This window comes from Eriocheir sinensis, chromosome 4, assembly GCF_024679095.1.
Source record: "Eriocheir sinensis breed Jianghai 21 chromosome 4, ASM2467909v1, whole genome shotgun sequence".
Taxonomy (NCBI): domain Eukaryota; kingdom Metazoa; phylum Arthropoda; class Malacostraca; order Decapoda; family Varunidae; genus Eriocheir; species Eriocheir sinensis.
In genome coordinates, this window is record NC_066512.1 from 23,027,153 (window position 1) to 23,049,629 (window position 22,477).

A 22,477-nucleotide genomic window follows, 5' to 3' on the forward strand; every position below is an offset into this window, starting at 1 on the left:
ATGGGACAGTTAACAAAAAAATGAGGTGAGATATTGGGAAGAAAGTATGATTGGCGAAAGAACAGATGGAAGGATGGAGGAAGAGGAGGAGGAGCAGACGAGAAGTTTCAGTGGAAGGAGAAAAAAAAAGGAAGATAAAAGAATGGAGAAGGAGAAAGAAAAGACGGAGAAGAGGTTAACAGGAAGGATGGGAACGGGACATAAGACGAAAACGAGCTAATGGAGGAAGAGGAGATGGAAGGGAAAATGTTAGTTGGTGTGAGTACAAATAGGGACCCTGCGTACGATTTGGCGAACATAATATACTGAGGCACTGGTGAGGAGAGGAGATAAAACGCAAGAGAGAGAGAGAGAGAGAGAGAGGATGATGGCCCAAGGAGCGTAGGTAAATACAATAAGCGGTGTTTCCGGGAGCCGCCACCAGGGTACGGGGAGGGCTGGCTGGCTGGTCGCTGGTCGGAGGTTTCGCAGGCGAGTGACAATTTTACGGAAGAGCGACGCGTTCCGGGAAAGAAAAATAGAGCAACAGGTGAGAAAATAAAGAAAGAGATAGATAATAAAAGAATGCCACTGTGATTCCAATGTTATTATTACTGTAGCGTGTAAGGGACAGGATTTGAGTCTGATGATGAAGCGCTTCGAGTGGTCCGAACGCAGAATCGAATCACCTCATCCAAGCCTTTTTTTTTTCATATTTTTACTCTTTATATATATTTCCCTTTCCCTTTACAAATAATCAGCCATCGTTTCATTGTTGCTACAGCTTTTACATTACTTTTTAGATCATAATCTCTTGTAGCAACATTACTCTGCTTGTTCTCGAATGTTCTGCGCGGCTGTCAACTGCGCATGCGCCTGAGAACACACACACACACACACACACACACACACACGTCATTACCCAGAATCCTCCGCGTTGCCCCTTTCTCCTTCACACACACACTCACACACACTGCGTCGAGTCTTTGCAGCCCGCTTGCTTTATCATCCGCTGTTCTTTGGCCATCATCTGCTGTTCACTGGGCATCATCAAGGTTTGCCTGTTCTATATGGCGATCAACGGTCACTCTGGGCAGTCGGAAGTCCCGCAGGATGTGACGGAAGGACCACAGCTTGCGTCAAATCACAGGTAACCGCCTAATTAACCTGTACAGTGTTGCCAGGGATGCTAAAGAGCTGAGGATTCTTGTGATGAGGCAGGGCGGTCATGAGGAGGTTGTGGAATATACAGTAAGGACCACAGCTTGCATAAAATCTTGGGTAATAGCCAAGCCTAATTGACCCGTTTAGTGTTAACAAGGAAACCAGTAATTCTAGAGAGCTTTGGGTTCGTTCAGTTTGGAAGTGCAATGATTAGAAGGTTGTGGACTATACAATAAGGACCACAGATTGCATTTTATCACAGGTAACAGGCCAGTCTAAAGAACCCGTATAGTGTTAACAGGGAAACCAAGAATTCTAGAGAGCTTTGGGTTCGTTCAGTGAGGCAGTGAAATGATTATAAGGTTGTGGAATTGTCTGTTGGTAATGTAGGGCTGTTGTGGGTTATTTATTTATTGCAGACAAACCGCGAGGACGTGCTTTATTTGGGTTATGCGTGACTTTAAGGTTAGTTAAACGAGTAGTCTTAAATATAAAATAAGGGAGTATTCTGAAACATTCCGGAGCTTCAACACCCACGGACGGTAGACAAAGCTTTCGTAGTAGTGTTAAGAAAGGAGACAAAAAAATACCGGGTAATTACAGGCCCATTAGTCTAACTTCAGTTATAGGTAAGCTAGTTGATAGCATAATTAGAGACAAAATTTTGAGTTACCTTGAAAGCCACTCATTAATTGGGGACTCACAACATGGCTTCCGTAACAAAAGATCTTGCCTATCAAACATATCGACCTTTTATACCGACCTCCTCTCAGTTTATGACGTAACCAAATCACTGGACGTAGTCTGGTTGAGCAACAGACAACAAAGAGTGGTGATGGACGGATTTAATATTTCCATGGCGAGTTTTAATAGCCTATCCCTTCTTCTTTATTATTTCCATGGCGAGGAGTTTTAATAGCCTATCCCTTCTTCTTTATTATTTCCATGGCGAGGAGTTTTAATAGCCTACCCCTTCTTCTTTAATATTTCCATGGCGAGGAGTTTTAATAGCCTATCCCTTCTTCTTTAATATTTCCATGGAGAGGAGTTTTAATAGCCTATCCCTTCTTTAATATTTCCATGGAGAGGAGTTTTAATAGCCTATCCCTTCTTTAATATTTCCATGGAGAGGAGTTTTAATAGCCTATCCCTTCTTCTTTAATATTTCCATGGCGAGGAGTTTTAATAGCCTATCCCTTCTTCTTTAATATTTCCATGGAGAGGAGTTTTAATAGCCTATCCCTTCTTCTTTAATATTTCCATGGAGAGGAGTTTTAATAGCCTATCCCTTCTTCTTTAATATTTCCATGGCGAGGAGTTTTAATAGCCTACCCCTTCTTCTTTAATATTTCCATGGCGAGGAGTTTTAATAGCCTACCCCTTCTTCTTTAATATTTCCATGGCGAGGAGTTTTAATAGCCTACCCCTTCTTCTTTAATATTTCCATGGCGAGTTTTAATAGCCTACCCCTTCTTCTTTAATATTTCCATGGCGAGGAGTTTTAATAGCTTATCCCTTCTTTAATATTTCCATGGCGAGGAGTTTTAATAGCCTATCCCTTCTTCTTTAATATTTCCATGGCGAGGAGTTTTAATAGCCTATCCTTCTTCTTTAATATTTCTATGGAGAGGAGTTTTAATAGCCTATCCTTCTTCTTTAATATTTCTATGGAGAGGAGTTTTAATAGCCTATCCTTCTTCTTTAATATTTCCATGGAGAGGAGTTTTAATAGCCTATCCTTCTTCTTTAATATTTCTATGGAGAGGAGTTTTAATAGCCTATCCTTCTTCTTTAATATTTCTATGGAGAGGAGTTTTAATAGCCTATCCTTCTTCTTTAATATTTCCATGGCGAGGAGTTTTAATAGCCTATCCTTCTTCTTTAATATTTCTATGGAGAGGAGTTTTAATAGCCTATCCTTCTTCTTTAATATTTCCATGGAGAGGAGTTTTAATAGCCTATCCTTCTTCTTTAATATTTCCATGGAGAGGCGTTTTAGCCTATCCCTTCTTCTTTAATATTTCAATGGAGAGGCGTTTTAGCCTATCCCTTCTTCTTTAATATTTCCATGGAGAGGCGTTTTAATAGCCTATCCCTTCTTTATTATTTCCATGGCGAGGAGTTTTAATAGCCTATCCCTTCTTCTTTAATATTTCCATGGCGAGGAGTTTTAATAGCCTATCCCTTCTTCTTTAATATTTCCATGGCGAGGAGTTTTAATAGCCTATTCCTTCTTCTTTAATATTTCCATGGCGAGGCGTTTTAATAGCCTATCCCTTCTTATTTAATATTTCCATGGCGAGGCGTTTTAATAGCCTATCCCTTCTTTAATATTTCCATGGCGAGGCGTTTTAATAGCCTAGTGGTAGTTTCACAAGACTTCTGCACCGGGAACGTGGCAAACACTAATGTGAACCCGACTAATCTCCTCTGTGGCCTTTGGAAATGCTTGTGCGGGAATAGGGACCAAAGTGGGGTGGGAAGAGGGAGACCAACACAGGTAATTAAATTGTTCCTCCATCACCGCGTTGACGAGACGTAAGGAAGCAAGGTCACGGGCAAGCTTCGAATCTCCACTCGCGTCCCTTTCTTGTCTTCATCCTTATTACTATTGTTATTATTTTCGTTAATTGTTGTTGTACTCATTATATTTATCATTTACCACCATTATCATCATTACCATCCTTATAGATTTATACCACTCTCTTCGTCTGTTTGTGCATCGAGTCGAAAAGCGTCCGAAAATACTGGCTTAAGATTAGTACTATTCTCTATTAGACGCTTCTGCCTATCACATCGACTATTTTCATAATGCCGAAAGGGAGATCAGCCGGTTTCTAAGGAGGTTCATGGCACAGAAGAATGGTCAGACTACCACCCAGGGTCATAAAACTGCCCGTGGAAATGCCCTACGAAAGTCTTGACAAATGTGTGTGCTTGGAGTGTTTACTAATGTGGCATGTTATATTATTTTAATGTGTTGTGGGGTGGAGGGGGAGGTTGTGGGAGTGAGGAGGAGGTTGTGTGGGTGGAGGAGGAGAAGGGGAGAGGAGTGAGGGTGGAGGAGAAAGGTGGGGTGGAGAGGAGGGGGGGTTTTGGGAGTTTTGAGGGGTTGGGTTTGGGGTGGAGGAGGTTGTAGGGGTAAAGGAGGATGTTGAGGAGGTTGTGTGGATGGAGGAAGTTATGGGGTTGAGAAGGAGGTTGTGGGGGTGGAGGAGGCTGTGGGGGTAAAGGAGGAGGTTGTAGGGGTGAAGGAAGTTGTGGAGGTAGAGGAATAGGTTGTGGGGATTTTAGTAGCAAGGTTGAGTTTGATGAAGAGGTTTTGGGCAGTGATCAAGGAGGTTGAGACGGGAATGTGAGGATTGAACTTGTGTGTGTGTCAGAGCCTAACCATTTCATAAACCTGCTTGGCAAAAATTGAGTTATATGAATGTCCAGTTTTCATATATTTGATGCCTTATTCTCCCCGCTAAACACTTCTAGTAACATTGGTTTGTTTTGTAAATTTCATATATTTTGTTTGGTATGGGAAGGGTTACTGTAGTACTGGTTAAGTGTTCTCAAGATATTCATTCTCCAATGGTTTACTTATACTACCTGTAGTGTAATGAATTCTTCCCTCTCATTTCATCCACCCATGTTTGTTCATTAAACTTGCACACTTCTCAAAATCTCGTCATGTTTCCCAACTGCAGAATATGGCTGATCCCAATCTTCTCCACATAAATTTTAAAGTTATTCACTCTGGGGCCATTCTATACACTTGCCAAACCTCTTCCTGTTTTACTCTCCACACTTTTATACTTTCCCTTAGTCAAACCACACACTCAAGTGTTTTGTCTATTCACTATTTTTTTCTTCAAATTCTTCCCTTCATTTTCTTGTATCACTTTCCTACCATTTCCATCTACCATTTCCATTTCAATATTTCACTCTTGTAACTTGGATCTTCCTCTAAGCATTTCATAGATTCTACTTTGGTAATTTGGCTTTTACCATTAATTTTAAGGATACAGAAATACTTCCATAGCTTTGATCTTTATTAACAATAAGTAAATACTTTTTTGTAAGGGAAATAAAACTTAGTTTGAGCAAGGTAAGAAAGTTTTCTTAAGTGACAAAAAAATACAAATATATTTCTTTTAATTATTACATCACATGTGCAGCATCCTAATTGTCTCAGCCTCTCATTAAGTTATAATTATATATTACACATAATCTGCTGACTTCACTTGGGCACAACACTGACTGAGGACGAGGCCACCTTACTCACTGTGTCCAGACTCATACACTTGCAGGTGCAGGTTGTGACCGGGCACTCGGTGTGTTCCCTGAAAGACGAGAGAAAGTTCTGTTGATAAAATCTGTTTTGATGCATGGAAATACATCTTACAGTGGTTACTGAGTTCATGATGATAGAATTGAAGTTTTAACATGCCCATCATCAAGGTATATTTAGGATACAGTAAAAATACTTGACAAAATGCAGAGAGTTGATAATGTACACTATCTGTGAAGAAAAAGGAGGTACAAGAGAAATAACAGTTAAGAGGAATTTTGTATCAATTGTTGAGATTGAATGTCTTTTTCTAGGTTGCGCTGCACTTACTTGAACCACTCCATGAGGTGGTGCGCATGTCCCCCGTGACGACAAGTCTGACACCAGGTGATCCAGGAAGAGAAGTGCGTCAGCTTCCTCTTGCTGCTGGGCGTGGAGGCTGAGGCCGACCCCTCCCCGCCCTCCTCCTGAGCAGATGACTTTTGGGTAGTGTTTCCCCAGCCCGCTGGAGTCCCCATGTGCACCAGACACAGAGAGCAGCGTGGTAACGGCTTCCGGCAATTGGGACACGCTTGCATCTGGAAAGTATAAAATTTCAGTGTTATATCTGATTAGAGTCCGCTTTTTAGGCTGACTATGAGCCAAACTTTAATTTAATATAAATTTTATATAATATTCAAATGTGCATTGCAAAAGCATACGAGAAATATAAAACAAGAGATTAAAAGTTAAAACAAATTTTTAAGAGTTAAATAATAAAAAAGCAGCCAGCTTTAGTACTGTTCATAATTGAGTTATCTTGTGTGGTGCAGACTGTGCTTCCACTTGTCAGCCTTGAATGCTGTATGGTGGCCAATTTGACCCTCATTATTGTTCTCATCAGCTGCTCACATTTACTTGCACCATCCTTAGCAACATGCTGGGAAAATTAACCCTTTCTACATGTCTTTATTGTCACGCAAATAATTTTTTGCGAACGAGCATTTTTTAGGTACCAATTAGACATTAATGGAGAGATTCTATGGTTGTTAAAAAAATAATACAATGAGCAGATGCTACTTAAAGCAAGCAGAATTCAGAGCAGAATGTAGTAATGGCAGCCTGCTACTGTTACATTCCATTCCAACATTCTGCTGGTTTCTAACATCATGTGCTTATTGTACTATGTTTCAAAATAGAATATTGTCTGCTTCATGGTTAACCAGCATTCAGCAAAGGAGAGGGTATGTAAATATGAAAAGCTGATATGATTAGAGGAAATGACTTGAAGGGTTTGTGCATTTGAATCGGGGTAACAAGATGTCTGCCATGCAACAATCAGGGTAGGTCAAGTGGGAGCACATTGAGTACTGTGACCATGCTCACAATACTGAGAAGTACTACAGCTGTTTGCACAAGGCTTGGTCGATAACATGCATATATAGGAGCTGAGAGAGAGAGAGAGAGAGTGTGAGAGAGAGAGAGAGAGAGAGTGTGAGAGAGAGAGAGAGAGAGTGTGAGAGAGAGAGAGAGAGAGTGTGAGAGAGAGAGAGAGAGAGTGTGAGAGAGAGAGAGAGAGTGTGAGAGGGAGAGAGAGAGAGTGTGAGAGGGAGAGAGAGACTTCATAATTAACTTCCTAAGCCCAGCTCTTAGTGGGACATTATTTTTCCCCTACCTGGGCCCCCCCCCATTATTGGCCCTGTTTTCGCCACACTTTTCAAACGCTAGCACACACACTCATTTGTATTTGTTTCACAGCCATACGGGTCGTCCATTGAAACTGAGCACACTTGTGTCAGACCTGCACACCTTCCCATAACAGCCAGCAGGGAGCCAGCAGCCAGCGAGCTCTGGGAAAATTATTAAGAGACAGTTTGTGTCTACACCAACAGGTGTCGCCAACCCACCATTACGTCTCTTAATAATTTTCCCAGAGCTCGCTGGCTCCCTGCTGGCTGTTAGGGGAAGGTGTGCAGGTCTGACACAAGTGTGCTCAGTTTCAGTGGACAACCCGTATGGCTGTGAAACAAATACAAAAGAGAGCGTGTGCTAGCATTTGAAAAGCACGGCGAAAACAGGGCCAATAATGGCGTCCAAATCTTGGGTTGTCAGGACTCTATCTATCAAGGGACTCTACAGATCACAACCCAGAAACGGGTTACGCTAAATGGAAGACGCTAATACTTGTGGAAATGGTGGTGGTTAGGCTATGAGTGATACATGCTATTACAAATGTAAAATGGGAACTGACTGCAATAAAGCACCTCCTACTCTGATCAGCTTCTTTGCACGAATTAACCTTGATGTATATGAAGTAATGAGGCTACCAGCCCCACCACATTTCCATACCTTTGACTTGCTAGAGGAGCCCGTGCCAAACCGTGCGTAGGGGTTCCTGGGGCGGCCGGCAGCCTGGATGTAGGGAGTGATGCCCTTCTTGCAGAAGTTACAAGTGATGTAGATGTGTTGTGGCGGCCGCTCCGCATGTTTGTTCTCGTTCATGATCACGTCCAGCTGTGCTCGCTCATTCCACAGGCACAGGCTGTCTAGCAAATTCCTGTAGCTGTTGAGGACCACATTTTCATTGTATTAATCTAGAGTCCTAAACCAAAAAGTAACATAACCAAATGTTAATTATGGGTCTATCATTGAAACAATTCATAAATGGAGGCAAGAATGCATATACAGGTATCCATGAACTATTGAAAAAGTGTAATGTGACCAAAGTATGATGAAACACCTCTTACCATCCCTTACATTAAGCTATCATGAGCCAAACACTCAGTACCTTATGACTAAGTAGCTGTTGGTCAGCCACACTCTTCATTTCATCTACACCTGCACCAGAAACAGATGATTTTGGGGTGTAAACAAAGCGATGTATCGAGCATGAGAGCGGCAGGGTACCTGTACTAGGCAAGACTTACTAAAAGCCTGATCCTTTAATACGCTTGGCCACCATTAGTTTAATCACCCGTGCACCCCCACAATGATCATTATCACACTGGTACTCCTTTAGTTTGTGTGCCAAAATCAGCCATTTCTGGCACATGTGCAAATGAGGCAACTTGCAGCTAAGTCCAAGACTGAATGCATAAATGGCATGCCTGTGGGTTAGGCAAATCACTCAGTCATACCAATGCCTCAGATGTGTAATGTGTGTCATCACTTAGCTAAAGTATTTTTGAAATGTATATAATTTAGTCTTTCCCAGAGAATGCACAAACTGAATTAACAAATATGAGGATAAAATGTACTCCAGACAAATTCAGATCCTGCTGTGCAAAGGTGTAAGACAGGCAGCAGATTTGGGTATTGTGACAGAACCAAAGTGTGCTCACCTCTGCACCCAGTGGGCCAGCCGGGAGTCCTTGGCGATGGCGTGTTGCAGGGTGTGGATGGTGACCAGCGCCACTGTCTGCACGTCACCTGTCAGATCAACGTAACGCTGCAGCAGGTCTATCCCCTCAGAGCACAGACCTGTACGGGGACAGTGCTGAATTTACACGTGCACACACACACACACACACACACACATACACACATACAGACATGACATGGTACGTGCCCTGCAGTGCAGTGCATTGATTAAATAAAAAATAATGTTTTTTTTTTTTTTTTCACAGCTTGAGAGAAGTAAAGGAGAGGTATTGTGATTTTTTGTTTGCTGCAAGAGAGTGAGAAATAAAGTGCTGCCCTTTGCCTGAATTCATTTAGTTAATTTCCCAGCACTAATGGCACAATGAAATGAAAATAGTCTTAAGTGACTGTCAGGACACACCTGTCAGCAAGATGCCGTCCAGGTTCCCCTCCTCCGTGAGCCGTGTGTTCAGCTTCTCCAGGTAGTCCACCAGACGCACATCACTCAGGTAGGTGCAGGCAAAGGCCACGCGGTCCTGGATGGCCATGTCCGTCTCGCCCTGCAGCAGCACATTACCAGAAGTGAAGTTAAAAAAGAATTATGCAATCCAAACTATCATATCACACTGATTGACTCAAAGCCTGACGCAACACAAATGTAGTCAAACAATCCATCAGTCAGCCAAGCAGCCTAACTTGAGCCCAGCCTCCCAACAGAATGTCACAACTGAAAAAAAATTGTGTGGGATTTGCAGGAATAAGCTTACCTAGCCAATACAGAAATAAGGCACATTAGTAATTATCAAATGAGTATGACTAAACCCAATTTCCAAAAAAATGAGTGATAGAAATAGCACAAAATTAACTTGAATAAACAGTCTCTAACAGGTTTCTGGGTTTTGTTGTGGCTTGTGTTGGCTTCTTAACCCGGTAGCAGCAACGGGCCATATTTGTGGCTTTACTGTGTAGCAACGACGGGCCAAATTTGTGCCAAGATATAAACCCAAAAAAATAGATGATGCACAAACTGATCACAAATGCTTTGATACGTATTATGAAATGGTTTGTGTGAGTGATGATTTTTACTCATTTTTCTCGCTTAGAGGGACCATGAAGAAACATGATCCCTGCTGCTACCGGGTTAAACACAGAAAGCTTCCCACAGTTTAGTCATAGGAATTACTAAGCACATTTATGATATCTTGGACAAACCTACCAGTGACTCCACATTCCCATACTAAAACAGCATACAATGACTGCATCCACCACCTCTAAATAAAGGTAAAAGGTGGGCTCTGTATGGCGGGGTCACATCCTCTCTCGAGCATAGTGGCAGCTTCCCCATGTCTTCGGATAACGCATATGAAGTAGTGTGGCCATGTCATTTCTCCAACACTTTTATCCTCTCTAGCTGAGGCCCACCAGACACCCATTAATTAAAGGGAAGTTGGGCCATGGGACCAGTCAGTAACCCAAAATAAGCCCATGAATGTGAATGCGATCAAGCCGAGGTTACCAGGAAGCTACTGACTGAGACACCAAGAGTACTGCATCTCAGGACAGTGACTCACCAGCACGGGGTCAAAGGAATCCGCATCATCGGTGAGGAAGGCAAACATGGCGCGGAGGTAAGGGTCAGTCAGCTGGGCCCGAAGGTTGACGCAGGTCTCCCTCCAAAGGCCCTTCCGCTCCTCCGTGTACCCTGTAGGAAAACCTGTTATTTTGTATAGGTTTGACAGTACATAAGATCATTGCTCAATAGCTACCGTATGCAACAAAACAATTATCATGATACACCATTGCAGTAATTTTCCCCTAGCATTTTCTTGCAAGAATAATTGAGTAACAAGGAGAATTATCATTTTGGCTGTGGCATCAGCCTCAGTTTTTGTAGAGGGGAAAAAATACAAATGCAAATTACCAGCAAGAGCCATTGCAGTTGAATTAAGTGCAGGCATTTTGTTGCTAGAAGCCCCGCGTTGCAGGATTTGAACTGCTTGTTTAATACGTTGGTTGAACACAGCTGTTGCAGCAGCCCGGGTGTGGCTGCCGGCTGCCTCCAGCTGGGCAAGAAAGCTTCCCAGCAGACCCTCGTTCTCAAAGCCCCAGGAACACAGCTCCAGGGCACGGCTGCGCTCCTCACTCCTGCACACACACATTGGTGTAGTTAGTAACACAATCTTCAATACAAATAAATTCTACATACCTTTTTCCATTCACTATTTGCTGAAATAAAATATGAAATGGTTGAATAGCTCTTAGACAACTGATTTGCTTCAAATTTAGGGATGCACTTCTGCTAATCCCTCCCTGGAGGAGTTTAAACTTTCCAGGTTGCAAACAAATCGATAACTAATCTGGTTGATAACAAATAAAATTGACAGACATGGGTCCTGCATTGAAGTCCTTTCAATAATTGAGAATCAGGTCAAATGACTGAGCACTCCCAGATGCACTTCAGCATCACAAATTTTCATTGATCAAAGCACTGATGGGATGTGTGAAGCAAGAGGCACCACTACATGGACTTCCTGCACCAGCATAAACTGTGACCAAATGCTGCAGCATCACAGTGAAGTCAATGATGCTGTAGACCCTTAAGTCAAAAGATCCACAAATTCAGGATGGCATTAACAGAACCATTTGCATTCACTCTGTCCTTTTCGGTGTTCTAAGTTAATAATCTTAAATACAATTCTTTAAGTTATTGTGTTTGTATTTACCACTGTGGCACATTTCTTACCTGAACACTTTGGCAAACTGCTGCTTCTGACCCTCATGACCAATCCAGGGGCGGTTCATGACATCTGAAGACAAGGTGTCGGCCGTCATGAGACTCCTGAAACACGCAAAGGTTGTGTTTGAGATAAGGAACAAGTCCAAGGTAGGTTAGTCTGTCCTGTTCCATAAAATATTCTATTCTGAAGCAAAAGCAAAAGCTCTGACTTTTCTGATGTTCAATATTATCTTAAAAATAAATGAGCACTGCACAATATTCAACACTTCCTCTTAATATGCCTTAGTCTCTGCTACATAATTCATTTCAGTTTCATATTTATGATATTTACATGTGAAGTGGTTGTAAATTTTCCATTACTAAAACTACAAAATAAACTGTCCAACAAAAATTACTCTTCCATAAGCTTCAAACAAATAACCACCCAAGGAGAAAAGACAACCTCTTCAGCACTCACCAGACTCCCTGGTACCTGTAGGGAACTCCTCCTGGCAGCTTAAAGTTCCCACTGGTGGCCAGACTCTTGGCAGCGTCCAGCCACGTCCACAGGTTGCGGAGGGAAATGTCATCTGTGACGTCACCATTCATTGCCAAGGTGTCCATCTGGTTAAAGAGGACAGAAGGTGCTGTAGTTATTTAAGCATGCACCCTCAGAAACACATTTTCCCATAAGAAAGTGTAGATGAGTGGAATAATCTGCAGGAGGAGACTGTGGAGGCAGGTAGTGTCCATCAAATGAAGGATAGGTTGGACAAATAAAGACAAGGAGACAAGACTATCCAAGCTTAGCTCAGGCCTTGTAAGCCACAAATAAGTAATCACACACACACACACACACACACACACACACACACACAAACACACATTTGTTCAATAGCCTCTTTCAGCACACACTTACATAGAGGCCGTATTTCTTGCGAGCCCGTGTGACGATGGCCGTGAGCACATCATCGTAGTGGCCGTACACAGGGTGCTGGCAGTCCACCTGATGGAGGGTCTTCTTGCCCTGCGTCCAGACAAGGGCGCTGGTGGCCGACCAGTTCACGGTGATCCTCTCCTCCACACTGTAATCCACAAGATTCCCTGTGGAGGACATACAGATAAAAGTATATTATTATGTTGGTTATATTATTAAATTTTAAGGCAACTATTAATGTGTTTTTATTATTACCCTTCAGTTACTATGAATTACTAGTATGTTTTGGGTAGTGGGTGCTATTAATGCTGTCACTGCAAGGTCTATGGAGCTATCATAAATAGATGGCTATCCTTAGGTTTTATATTTTGGGGGTGAAATACAGCCTATGTTAACAATGATTCATCTCTACAACATATTGACAACGGTTCAATTTTTTTCCAAGTGGGACATAAGGGAGACATAGTGCAACCTTGTCTTAGATGCAATGTACCATATGAAATTTTTTGCAGGACCTTTTTTCTATATTCATTCTAGTGCGACTGGCAAAACAAAATATATGACAATGACATTCCAGGACAATAAACTCAAGTCATTACTTCATCTAACCCCTTCCACCATGCAGTAACAAGCCTTCATGATGTTATTAAGATGCAAATGAATCAGAGCACCAGGACTGTTTGCTTACCCGGTGATTGTAACAGCACTTTAACCCAGTAGCAGCAATGGGCCAAATTTGTGGCTTTACCGTGTACCAGCGATGGGCCAAATTTTTGCCATGATATAAACCCCACGAAATAGATGATGCATAAACTGATCACAGATGCGTTGATAAATATAATGAAATAGTTTGCGTGAATGATGATTTTTTCTCATTTTTCTCGCTTACAGGGACCATTAAGAAACAAGATCCCCACAGCTACTGGGTTAACTATGGGTAGCAACGAGCAGTGAGTTTCTATGCTCCTACGATGTTTGATCTTTCAACATTTACAAACCTATATGATACAGACACATTTAGGCACACAGCACAGGTAAGGGTATAGAGTAATGAACACAAGCAAGCCACACCTGCGTACGAGGCACTGAGGAGCCTGTTTTCATGTGTCGGGTGCCAGGAGAAGGTGGAGATGCAGGTGCCCGGGTCAGGGGTGATGGAGCGTGTGATGACGGCCGGCTCCTGGTCCTCCCCACCGGCTGCATAATGGATGATGTCATAGAGCCGCATGGAGGGGCTGTCTCGGCACAGGGACGCCACGAGCCCTAACCTGGAGGTGGAGGTAGTCAGGTGTTATATAGGGAAAATTAATATCCAAGTGAGGAGAGATGACAAATGACAAGCTCAACTCTGGGAGAGGCTGTAAAGAGAATAAAGGGAAAGATTTCATGGGAGGTAAAGAGTCAGAGTCAAATGACATGCAGGGAATGAATGAAGGGCATGAACAGGCAATGGGGGAAATCCATAGGAAGACTTATTAAGCCAAATTTGTGGTTTTTGCATACTAATAAAAAATGGAAGGGGCTGGCAAGTTGGCAAAAAGGCTATGCAGAGAAAGCTTTCATTATAAGTGACTAACCGTGAGGGGCACCAGGCCAGCTTTGTGACAGGCTTATTGGCGTCCAGGTTCAGCACCGGGCGTTCAATATTTCGCAGATCCCATATAGAAACCTGTAAAACAAAAGGCCTGTTTGAACAAATGGCTTCTGGATCACACACTCCCTCACTGATAACATAATCCAATAAGGTAAACAAGTTTAACTCATAAAAAAAGACTTTTAAAGAAACACATTCTATATTCATGTCTTTCATGGTACTGAGTTTGGCAAAATAAAGATTTCAAAAAAGGCCTCAATTTTATTAAGAGTAATTCATGCAAGATATGTGATAATATGAATGCATTGTACTAGAAGGAATTCAGTGCAAGACAAAATAACATGAAACTCATTGGGGAAACAAGAAGTAACTTGCCTGACTCTCAAAATATGAAGCCAGTCGGTGTTCATTGTGGATGTCTGTACAGATCCCGTACACAGCCTTGGTGTTGGTGGAGGCAATCACTTTATTCTCTGTAAGAAGCAGGACTTGAGGGTGACGTCACACTATTTAACAAAGACTCAACCTACAACTGACTGAAGCTCTGAGCTGAAGAGAAAGTTGCAATGACAGACTAAGAAAGACTGCCAAAGACTGCCAGACAGTGTTCCTCAAGACACAAGTCACTGAGGAAAACCAAATCATAAGCAATCAATAATGGGCAAACCGTTACTCTTCAGAACTCCTTTTCCAGATCACTGACTATACAACTATGATATAAAGTAAGGGTAACAAAAGCAAGCTGCACTCTAAGAGATAAGTCATTATGGAATGCTATGACCCAACTCAACCAGCCCTTGTCTCTTAAAAATATATAAATAAAAAAATAATAAAATAATAATAATAATAATAATAATAATAATAATAATAATAATAATAACAATAATAATAAATAAATAAAAATAAATTGAACATCATCTGTGCCTGTGCCTGAGGAAAGGAACCTGCAACCCCAAGATTAAGTATCGTGGCTTATTCTGCTTTTCCTTAACAACATGCCATGCCAACAATACATGGACAGTACCAACAAAAAGTGCAAGAGGGATAGAACAGGTACAGAAGACTAGAGCAAGATGTCATCATGCAGGACTCAGGCAATGTATGATGTCAGACTTTACAAATACTAATACAAAAGGACACAAGGACACTACAAGTGGCCAGACAGCCTACACTTAGCAGCTCCTGATAATGAGCTATTCATCCACCTTCCTGCCCATCCATGAAGGGAGAGTCTAATGTAAGCTGACTTGTTAGCCGCATGTTTCCTATACTACAAAAACTACCAAAGTTCAGGCATAAAATGTGCATGAGGATATGGGGTCACAATACCTCTAAGGTCAAATAACTTGATCTGTTTGTTGTTCATGCCGGCCATCAGCGTCCGGGGCGTGTGGAGTGAGAAGGCCACGCTGTGCGCTGTCTCAGCGTTACCAAACTCCACCAGAGGCTTGAGCACATCCCTGCAGCAAGATAAAGAAAACCAGAGCATTAATGTAAAATCCACAGAGCATCAATGTAACATAGGTTAGAAATCAAAAAGAACATTATGTCTGCAACAAGACATTAGGGGAGCAAAGCATGTACTAATAAGGGGAAAAAATTTAAATGGAAACAAGAATTGGCCTTGAAACAACCCTTATCCCCTTACCAAACACTGCCCTGACTCCTTCAAGATGAACTTTGCTACTCATGTCAATTCACTTATGATTCTTATTACTCCAGATGAAAAAAGGTAGTGACAAGATGGTTTCAAATGTGAAAAATGGGTAAAAGTTCTGATGTGGCACAACATTAAAAGTAACCCTTCAGTCACATATTTCAAAGCCACACGAAGAACACTTTTGTTAATAATGTCTCCTTTCAGGCACCAACTAGACATTATTGGAGAGACCCAACTGTGTGTCATCTATCTATCTATATACAAAGCTCGGATCCCCGGGAACTTGGGTAGCCACCTATATACCATAAAACATAAGAATTAATAAAACCAACACAAATACTGATGTACTGTGTGAGGAGAACAATGCAAGGAAAAGCAAATAAACAAATAAAGTACATAATATAGAGAAGAAGTAAAAAGAAGTAAAACAAAAAATAAATATTGAAAAAGCAGATCAACTTCCACAACTCAATGATCACAACACCAAACTGCCATTTCCATCCTTGAGGGGGACGGCACCACTGACCCTGAGGTGGAGTTCCGCTGGTCGAAGGTGTAGGAGGCGGCCTGGCTGGGGCGCATCACATCACACACCACAACCGAGTGGTCTGTGCGCACCTTCTCCAGGCCGACCGCCAGCAGCTGATGCTCCTGCGTCGACCAGGCCAGGGAGTTTACTGGCCGGGCCGTCTTGGGAACTGCATGAAGGGGAGTGGGGAAGGGAACGTCATTATTTTCTGCATGAATAATGAGGGGGGGAGGCCATCGTAGCTCATTATTTTCTGCATGAATGGTGAAGGGGGGGGGGGGGGGCATTATAGTTCATTATTTTCTGCATGAGTAGGGGGAAGTGGGTCATCATTTACATGGAATTTAGAATATATTTTTCTTTGCTACTGTCTGTTGTACCATGAGGAGTGAGGACAGAATGATATGAACTCCTCCACTTACTTTACACATCATCTAATATAACAAATATATGTAGTAGGTCATTTCTCTACTTTTGTTGTAATTGTTGTTGTTTTTGTTCCCAATTTGTACTACATTCCACATCTGTTTAAAAGGTTTGTATATTGTCAAACTGATGATTTTCTATTCTCATGTAGACCCCACACAGCCTACAATGAGAAAATCAATCTCTTGGTGGCAAAAGGAGGTCATTCAGATAGTTCTTGTCATTTATTCACCATCATTCAGTCAAGTCATTAACAAGACAAGTTGATTACAACCCAGCACCGGATTTGAACCAGTACGTTGGTGTCATTGCCCACGGTGCCACCTGGGGATCTAAAAGGAAAGAGGAGTCTCAAATTTGCCTTCCTTCCTTGACCTGGCTCAGTGGGCATATATGTGACTTTACTCTATCAGGTGAGGGTAGGTGACTTATAAGTCCTACAGACCCTCGGGTGGCAAGGCAGCCAAGGCATTGGTTCTAATCGGGTGCTGGGTAGTAAGCGTCATTCAGTCAGGTTTTGTCAGTGTTCCCAAAAGTTAATCAGTTTAATAAATTTAGACCAAAAGCAATTGCTTAACCTCAAATTTAAACACTTCCATAAATAAATAATGAGTAAAAATTAAGGCAATGGTATATTGCCACAAACATCCACATGAGTCATCCAAAGAAACAAGCAAAGGATATACAAAACCCAGCAAACCAATGGAAGGCTACTCACTGAACTCCTTGCCCTTGATGCCTCGAGGGTCAGCCACTTTGCTGAAGTTGGTGAGGGCCACTTTGCCGTTGGCCTGACCAACCGCCAGCAGCTGCTGCGCCGGGTCAGCCTCCACGCCGGGCCACCACGACACACACTTAATGTACTGGATGTCATTGTTGGTGGCCAGCAGAGACGCCACAGAGTGGGGACTCAAGCGCAGCCCTGCAAGGAACCATTTGTTAAGCCTTGTCTGTTAAGCATATTTTTCTGCTCTCATACATTAAACAGCCTTTTTTTCCTCTTTCCAGGTTGCTTTTCATTAGTTTTGGGGAAGTAAAAGATGAGCCACATATAATCCAGTAAAATAAGCTTCCAGGGGAACTATTTGGTCCACAGGAACTCACGTGGAGGCTGGACGGCCTCTGCGGGTGTGGCATCCTGCACCTGGTACAGCTGCAGGTCGGTGCCCCAGGTAAGGAAGTGGTCAGGGGCCGCCGGCAACCACTGGACGTCCACACGCACACTACTCATAGTCATGGCTGCCTCCTGGGGTCACAGGACATGGCGCTGCGAGGGGCAGGCAGGGGACAGCACCTGCAGAAAAGAGAATTGTGTTGACAAGATCTGTAACCTTTCCTTTTTTCTCACTTTCCAACATTCTAAGATTGTCCTCACTATGGTCCCTCTAGCTAACAGAGCCACCACATCTGTGTCTCTGGGCAAGCTTCCATGGTGGGGTAGCGACCTGGCCTCAACTCAGCTTACTACATTTAGCAATGTCACAAACCAATTTGTCAAATTTTAAGGGATTTATACGATGCCACTTTTTATCGACAAAAATCAAATCATTTCAAAAACTTATACAGCTATTTTATAAATTAAATTTAAACAGAAGATTTAAAATTAATTTAGTAGTAGTTAACATATAAGAGTAAAAAATTATTTTGTTAAATTAACTGGTGACCCACGTTCCGAACCCAGACCTTCTGAGTGCTGTAGCTCGACCCCAGGCTCCAGAAGTAGGAAAATATGATGACATGAAGGTCCTGGCAAAGGATTCGGTTAATCTTAAGAATCACCACTCCAAACCAATATCCTAATTTAGCACGTGAAAGAATTATTATTATAATGCATTTTCATATACATTTTACCTTGGGGAGGGGCCAGGGGGGCAAGCCTCATTAATTACAAAGTTGGGTGGCTTGGCTTTTCTCAGTCCATTGTTACACGAGCGCCTCTAAACACAGACTGAGCCTCATACCTGCCTTGCAGTGCACCATACAATACACTTGCAAGAATACATCGCCAGGACCTTTATGTTATTTAATTATATTTTCTACTCCTGGAGCCTGGGGTCGAGCTATGATATTTATCCGGACCTCTCCATACATTTGAACTTGTCTAACTGGACCTTTGCTCATAATAGCTGAGTAGCCCTGGCCTAGAGTCACGCCCCCTGAAGAAGGGCACACGGGTTCTTGACTATTACAAGTAAACAAGAGTCACATTATCAGAGAACACATGAAGCAACCCACGAGAGATGGGGAGAGGGCAAGGTGACCAAACAGACTGGGATGACACAAGCTAAAAAAAAAAGAAGCACACGGGAAAGACATGACGCTGGAAGTGATAATAAGAGAAAATTAAAGTTGAAAATGATGACCCCATGCCTAAACCATCCCTGGGCCTTTACAAAGACCTGCTGCACTTTCTTGTACTGTAAAAGGAGGCAAATTATAAGTTAGTTAGAGAAAATAATAATGAAACCGCCAGCAACATTGTTTAATACTGAAATTGGGTGGGTGTAATATTGAAGTTAGGTGGGTGTAATACTGAAACTGGGTGGGTGTTATACGGAAATTGGGTGGGTGTAATACTGGAGTTGGGTGGGTGTAATACTGAAACTGGGTGGGTGTTATACGGAAATTGGGTGGGTGTAATTGTATAAAAAAATGCTTGGTTGGTCAAGCTAAAAAAAAAAAAAAAAAGATAATTATTCTAAACACGAAGCTGCCCTGACATGACCCAACACACACACACACACACACACACACACACACACACACACACACATTAAAACACCGAGGGAAAGACACTACTCACTACACACAAACACCTCAGTCTCCTCTATAACACCCGCGAGTCAAAAATCACCAACAATAAAGGCGCGAGGAATAATGGAGCAAAGAAATAGAGCACTCACCGTCAACACCCCACCTCCAGCGCCTCCTTGTTTACATCTGATCCTGAAGTCACGTGACCGCCATTAACGGTGTCAGATTGTCGTACTCAGCCTCCTGTTTGCCGATTTTCGACCTCAAAACTGCCTCCTCGACCCCAATAACTGCTTTCACATAGAGTTAACGTTAAAATGATTAATTATTGGTGTGTTTTTATAATAGCTATGGCTCAGAAACCGGTATATACGAGGCTCTGAGTACGATAATCTGGCAACGTGACCACAACTCTTGAATTTTCTTCTTTTGACCTGTAACGCTTTGTATCGCTTTTTAGGTCCTCCTCCTCTCTGTCCTCTTTTCAATAGTACGTAACTTTCCTCATTGTGATACACTATAGCATTATAATTTTCTGTTCGTTGCTGCAATCACTTATTTTCATTGTTTTCTGTGCACTTATTCAAGCATTTGTGCAAATTTTTTTCCCCTGCACTGCGTCAGGAACACTTTTGCCAGCTTTACAATTCTTCTTTCTGTTTCCTTTTTGTCTCCATACAGCCCTAACACCGTGCAGATTGTCTTTATTTCCCTTCCTTACCTGCATTCTTTCTTTCTTCATCTCTCTGTTTAATCCTGTTTTGCTTTCATCTTTTCTCTTTCGTTCAATTTTTCCTTCCTCCTTACTTTCTTTCCTTCTTCTTTCTTCTTTATTTCCCTCTCCTTTTTTCTCTTTTATCTACACAAGTATCCCTGTCTCGCTTTTCTCCTACTCTTCTTCCCTTCTCTCTCTCTCATTCCGTCTTTATTTCCCTTCCTTATCTCATTCTTTCTTTCTTCATCCCTCCGTTTAATCCTGTTTTGCTTTCATCTTTTCTTTCGTTCAATTTTTCCTTCCTCCTTCTCCTTTCAAAGCCTTCCTTACTTTCTTTCCTTCTTCTTTCTTCTTTATTTCCCTCTCCTTTTTTTCTCTTTTATCTACACAAGTATCCCTGTCTCGCTTTTCTCCTACTCTTCTTCCCTTCTCTCTCTCTCATTCCGTCTTTATTTCCCTTCCTTATCTCATTATTTCTATCTTCATCTCTCCGTTTAGTTCTGTTTTGCTTTCATCTTTTCTCTTTCGTTGAATTTTTCCTTTCTTCGTCTCCCCTTTTAAATCCTTCCTTACTTTCTTTCCTTATTCTTTCTTCTTTCTCTTTTCATTTCTTTCATCGCTTTTCTCCTAATCTCTCTCTCTCTCTCTCTTATTCCGTCTTTATTTCCCTTCCTTCTCTCATTCTTTCTATCTTCATCTCTTCGTTTAGTCCTGTTTTGGTTTCATTTTTTCTCTTTCGTTCACTTTTTCCTTCCTTCGTTCCCTTCTTTTTTCTTATTTATTTTCCTCTCCTTTTCTTCTCTTTTACACATTTATCCCTGTCTCGTTTTTCTCCTACTATTCTTCCCTTCTCTATTATTTCGTCTTTATTTCACTCGCTTATCTTTTTCTTCATTCCTTTTATCTCTCTATATCCTTTCTCTTTCATCTAATTCCCCTTTCCTTCGTTTCTCCCCTTCCTTCCTTTCCTTTCCTTTCTCTCTTATTTCATCTTTACTTCCCTTTCTTACTCTTTCTCCATCTCTCCATTTAGCCAGATTTTACTCTTTCCTCTCTCTCTCTCCTCCTCCTCTTTCTACAGTAATAAATAATACAATCAATAAAAGAATCTCGCCTTCCTTCTTTACTTTCTTCTTTCATATCTTTCTTCCTTCATCCATTCTTTACTTTCCTCTTTCATTCTTTACATTCCTCGTCCTTCTCCTCTTTCTTTTCTTCCTCCTCTTTCTCTCTTCTTTCTAATCCTTTTTCCCTCTTTCATTAATACATTTTTAGTCCCATTTCACTTTTCTCCTCTTCCTTCTACTCTTTCTCTCTTCATTCTTCTTTATTTCCTTCTCTCCCTTTTCTCTCCCTTCGTCTCTTGTTATTTTACGTATTTTATGTTTGAAGGATCTTGTCAGTAAACTATAATACATACATAATCTCTCGCCTTTTTTCTTTATTTCCTTCTTTTATCTTTGTTTTCCTTATTCATCGTCTTTACTTTCCTACTCCTCTTCCTCCAATTCTCTTTTCTCTCTTCTTTCGTCTTAATTTCTCTCTCTCTCTCTCTCTCTCTCTCTCTCTCTCTCTCTCTCTCTCTCTCTCTCTCTCTCTCTCTCTCTCTCTCTCTCTCTCTCTCTCTCTCTCTCTCTCTTTTCCTTCCTTCATTTCTCCATTTAATCCTTCTTTATTTTTTCTTTCTCCTTTTTTTACTTTCATCTCTCATCCCGTTCTTCCTTCCTTCCTTCATCTCTCCATTAAATCCTTCTTTACTTTATATTCTTTCTCTATCTTTCTTTCTCTTCATATATTTAACTACTGATGTATCTTATAATCTTCTGACCACAATAACCTTTTCTTTTTAATTCTCTTCATCTTCCTACATTATTCAGCACACACTTAACACATCGCGGGTCTTTCTGAAGCACTGTATACCATTTACTTCACAGCTTATTACCATGCAAGTAAAACATATATATAAAAAAAGGGGAAGTCCATCTCGTATTACATATTTTTCAGTCTTTTTTTCTCTCCCTCACTCCTTCCTTCTCGTCTGGCTGGCGTCTCAAGGAGTTAATGCAGACTTCCTTTCCCCTCAGTTTTTTCTCCCCACCTCCACACACACACACAAAAAGAAATAATGGACTAAGTAAAGGGGTAATGCATCGTGGAACTTTTATCATAGCGAAACTTTTCACTGGGCGATTTTTTTCTCGCGATAACACACAGAGAGAGAGAAAGGAGGAGGGCAAGAACGCGGAACAGACTTGGAAGCGGAAACAGAAGAATAATAACAATAGGAAAGAAAAACGATCACCAGATTTTGTTTACTACCCAGCATGGAACGTTTCTTCATCTGTACGTCTATTTTTTTTGTCTATATCTCTCCACCGCGATGTA

At 41.7% G+C, this 22,477-nt stretch overlaps 1 protein-coding gene across 2 annotated transcripts; it reads right to left on the reverse strand.

Annotated features, from left to right (window-relative positions):
- Window positions 1–5,169: 5,169 nt before the first annotated feature.
- LOC127010132 (GATOR complex protein MIOS-A-like) lies at window positions 5,170–19,657 on the reverse strand. 2 transcript variants are annotated; one of them, XM_050883985.1, is made up of 18 exons: window positions 19,527–19,657; window positions 17,728–17,917; window positions 17,342–17,545; window positions 16,195–16,366; window positions 15,338–15,468; window positions 14,384–14,481; window positions 13,992–14,083; window positions 13,486–13,682; window positions 12,397–12,581; window positions 11,956–12,101; window positions 11,505–11,600; window positions 10,683–10,906; window positions 10,333–10,463; window positions 9,183–9,321; window positions 8,743–8,881; window positions 7,751–7,964; window positions 5,753–6,000; window positions 5,170–5,474 (listed from the first exon to the last, which is right to left on the reverse strand). In XM_050883985.1, exons 2-18 carry the CDS (start codon window positions 17,858–17,860, stop codon window positions 5,372–5,374), a joined length of 2,652 nt encoding a protein of 883 aa, XP_050739942.1. In that variant the 5' UTR covers window positions 17,861–17,917; window positions 19,527–19,657; the 3' UTR covers window positions 5,170–5,371. The 2 variants fall into 2 exon arrangements, with proteins under 2 accessions (XP_050739942.1, XP_050739935.1); XM_050883978.1 differs by having other exon boundaries at window positions 10,333–10,475.
- Window positions 19,658–22,477: the final 2,820 nt, after the last annotated feature.

What these genes read in the sequence shown, in the direction of transcription:
- LOC127010132 (XM_050883978.1), bottom strand. Translation starts at nt 17,860, where the DNA reads ATGACTATGAGTAGTGTGCGTGTGGACGTCCAGTGGTTGCCGGCGGCC. An exon ending in CAGCGGAACTCCACCTCAGG is followed by an intron (nt 15,469 to 16,194) that starts GTCAGTGGTGCC and finishes ATCTTGCTGCAG; the next exon opens with GGATGTGCTCAAGCCTCTGG. An exon ending in CTTCATATTTTGAGAGTCAG is followed by an intron (nt 14,084 to 14,383) that starts GCAAGTTACTTC and finishes TTTGTTTTACAG; the next exon opens with GTTTCTATATGGGATCTGCG.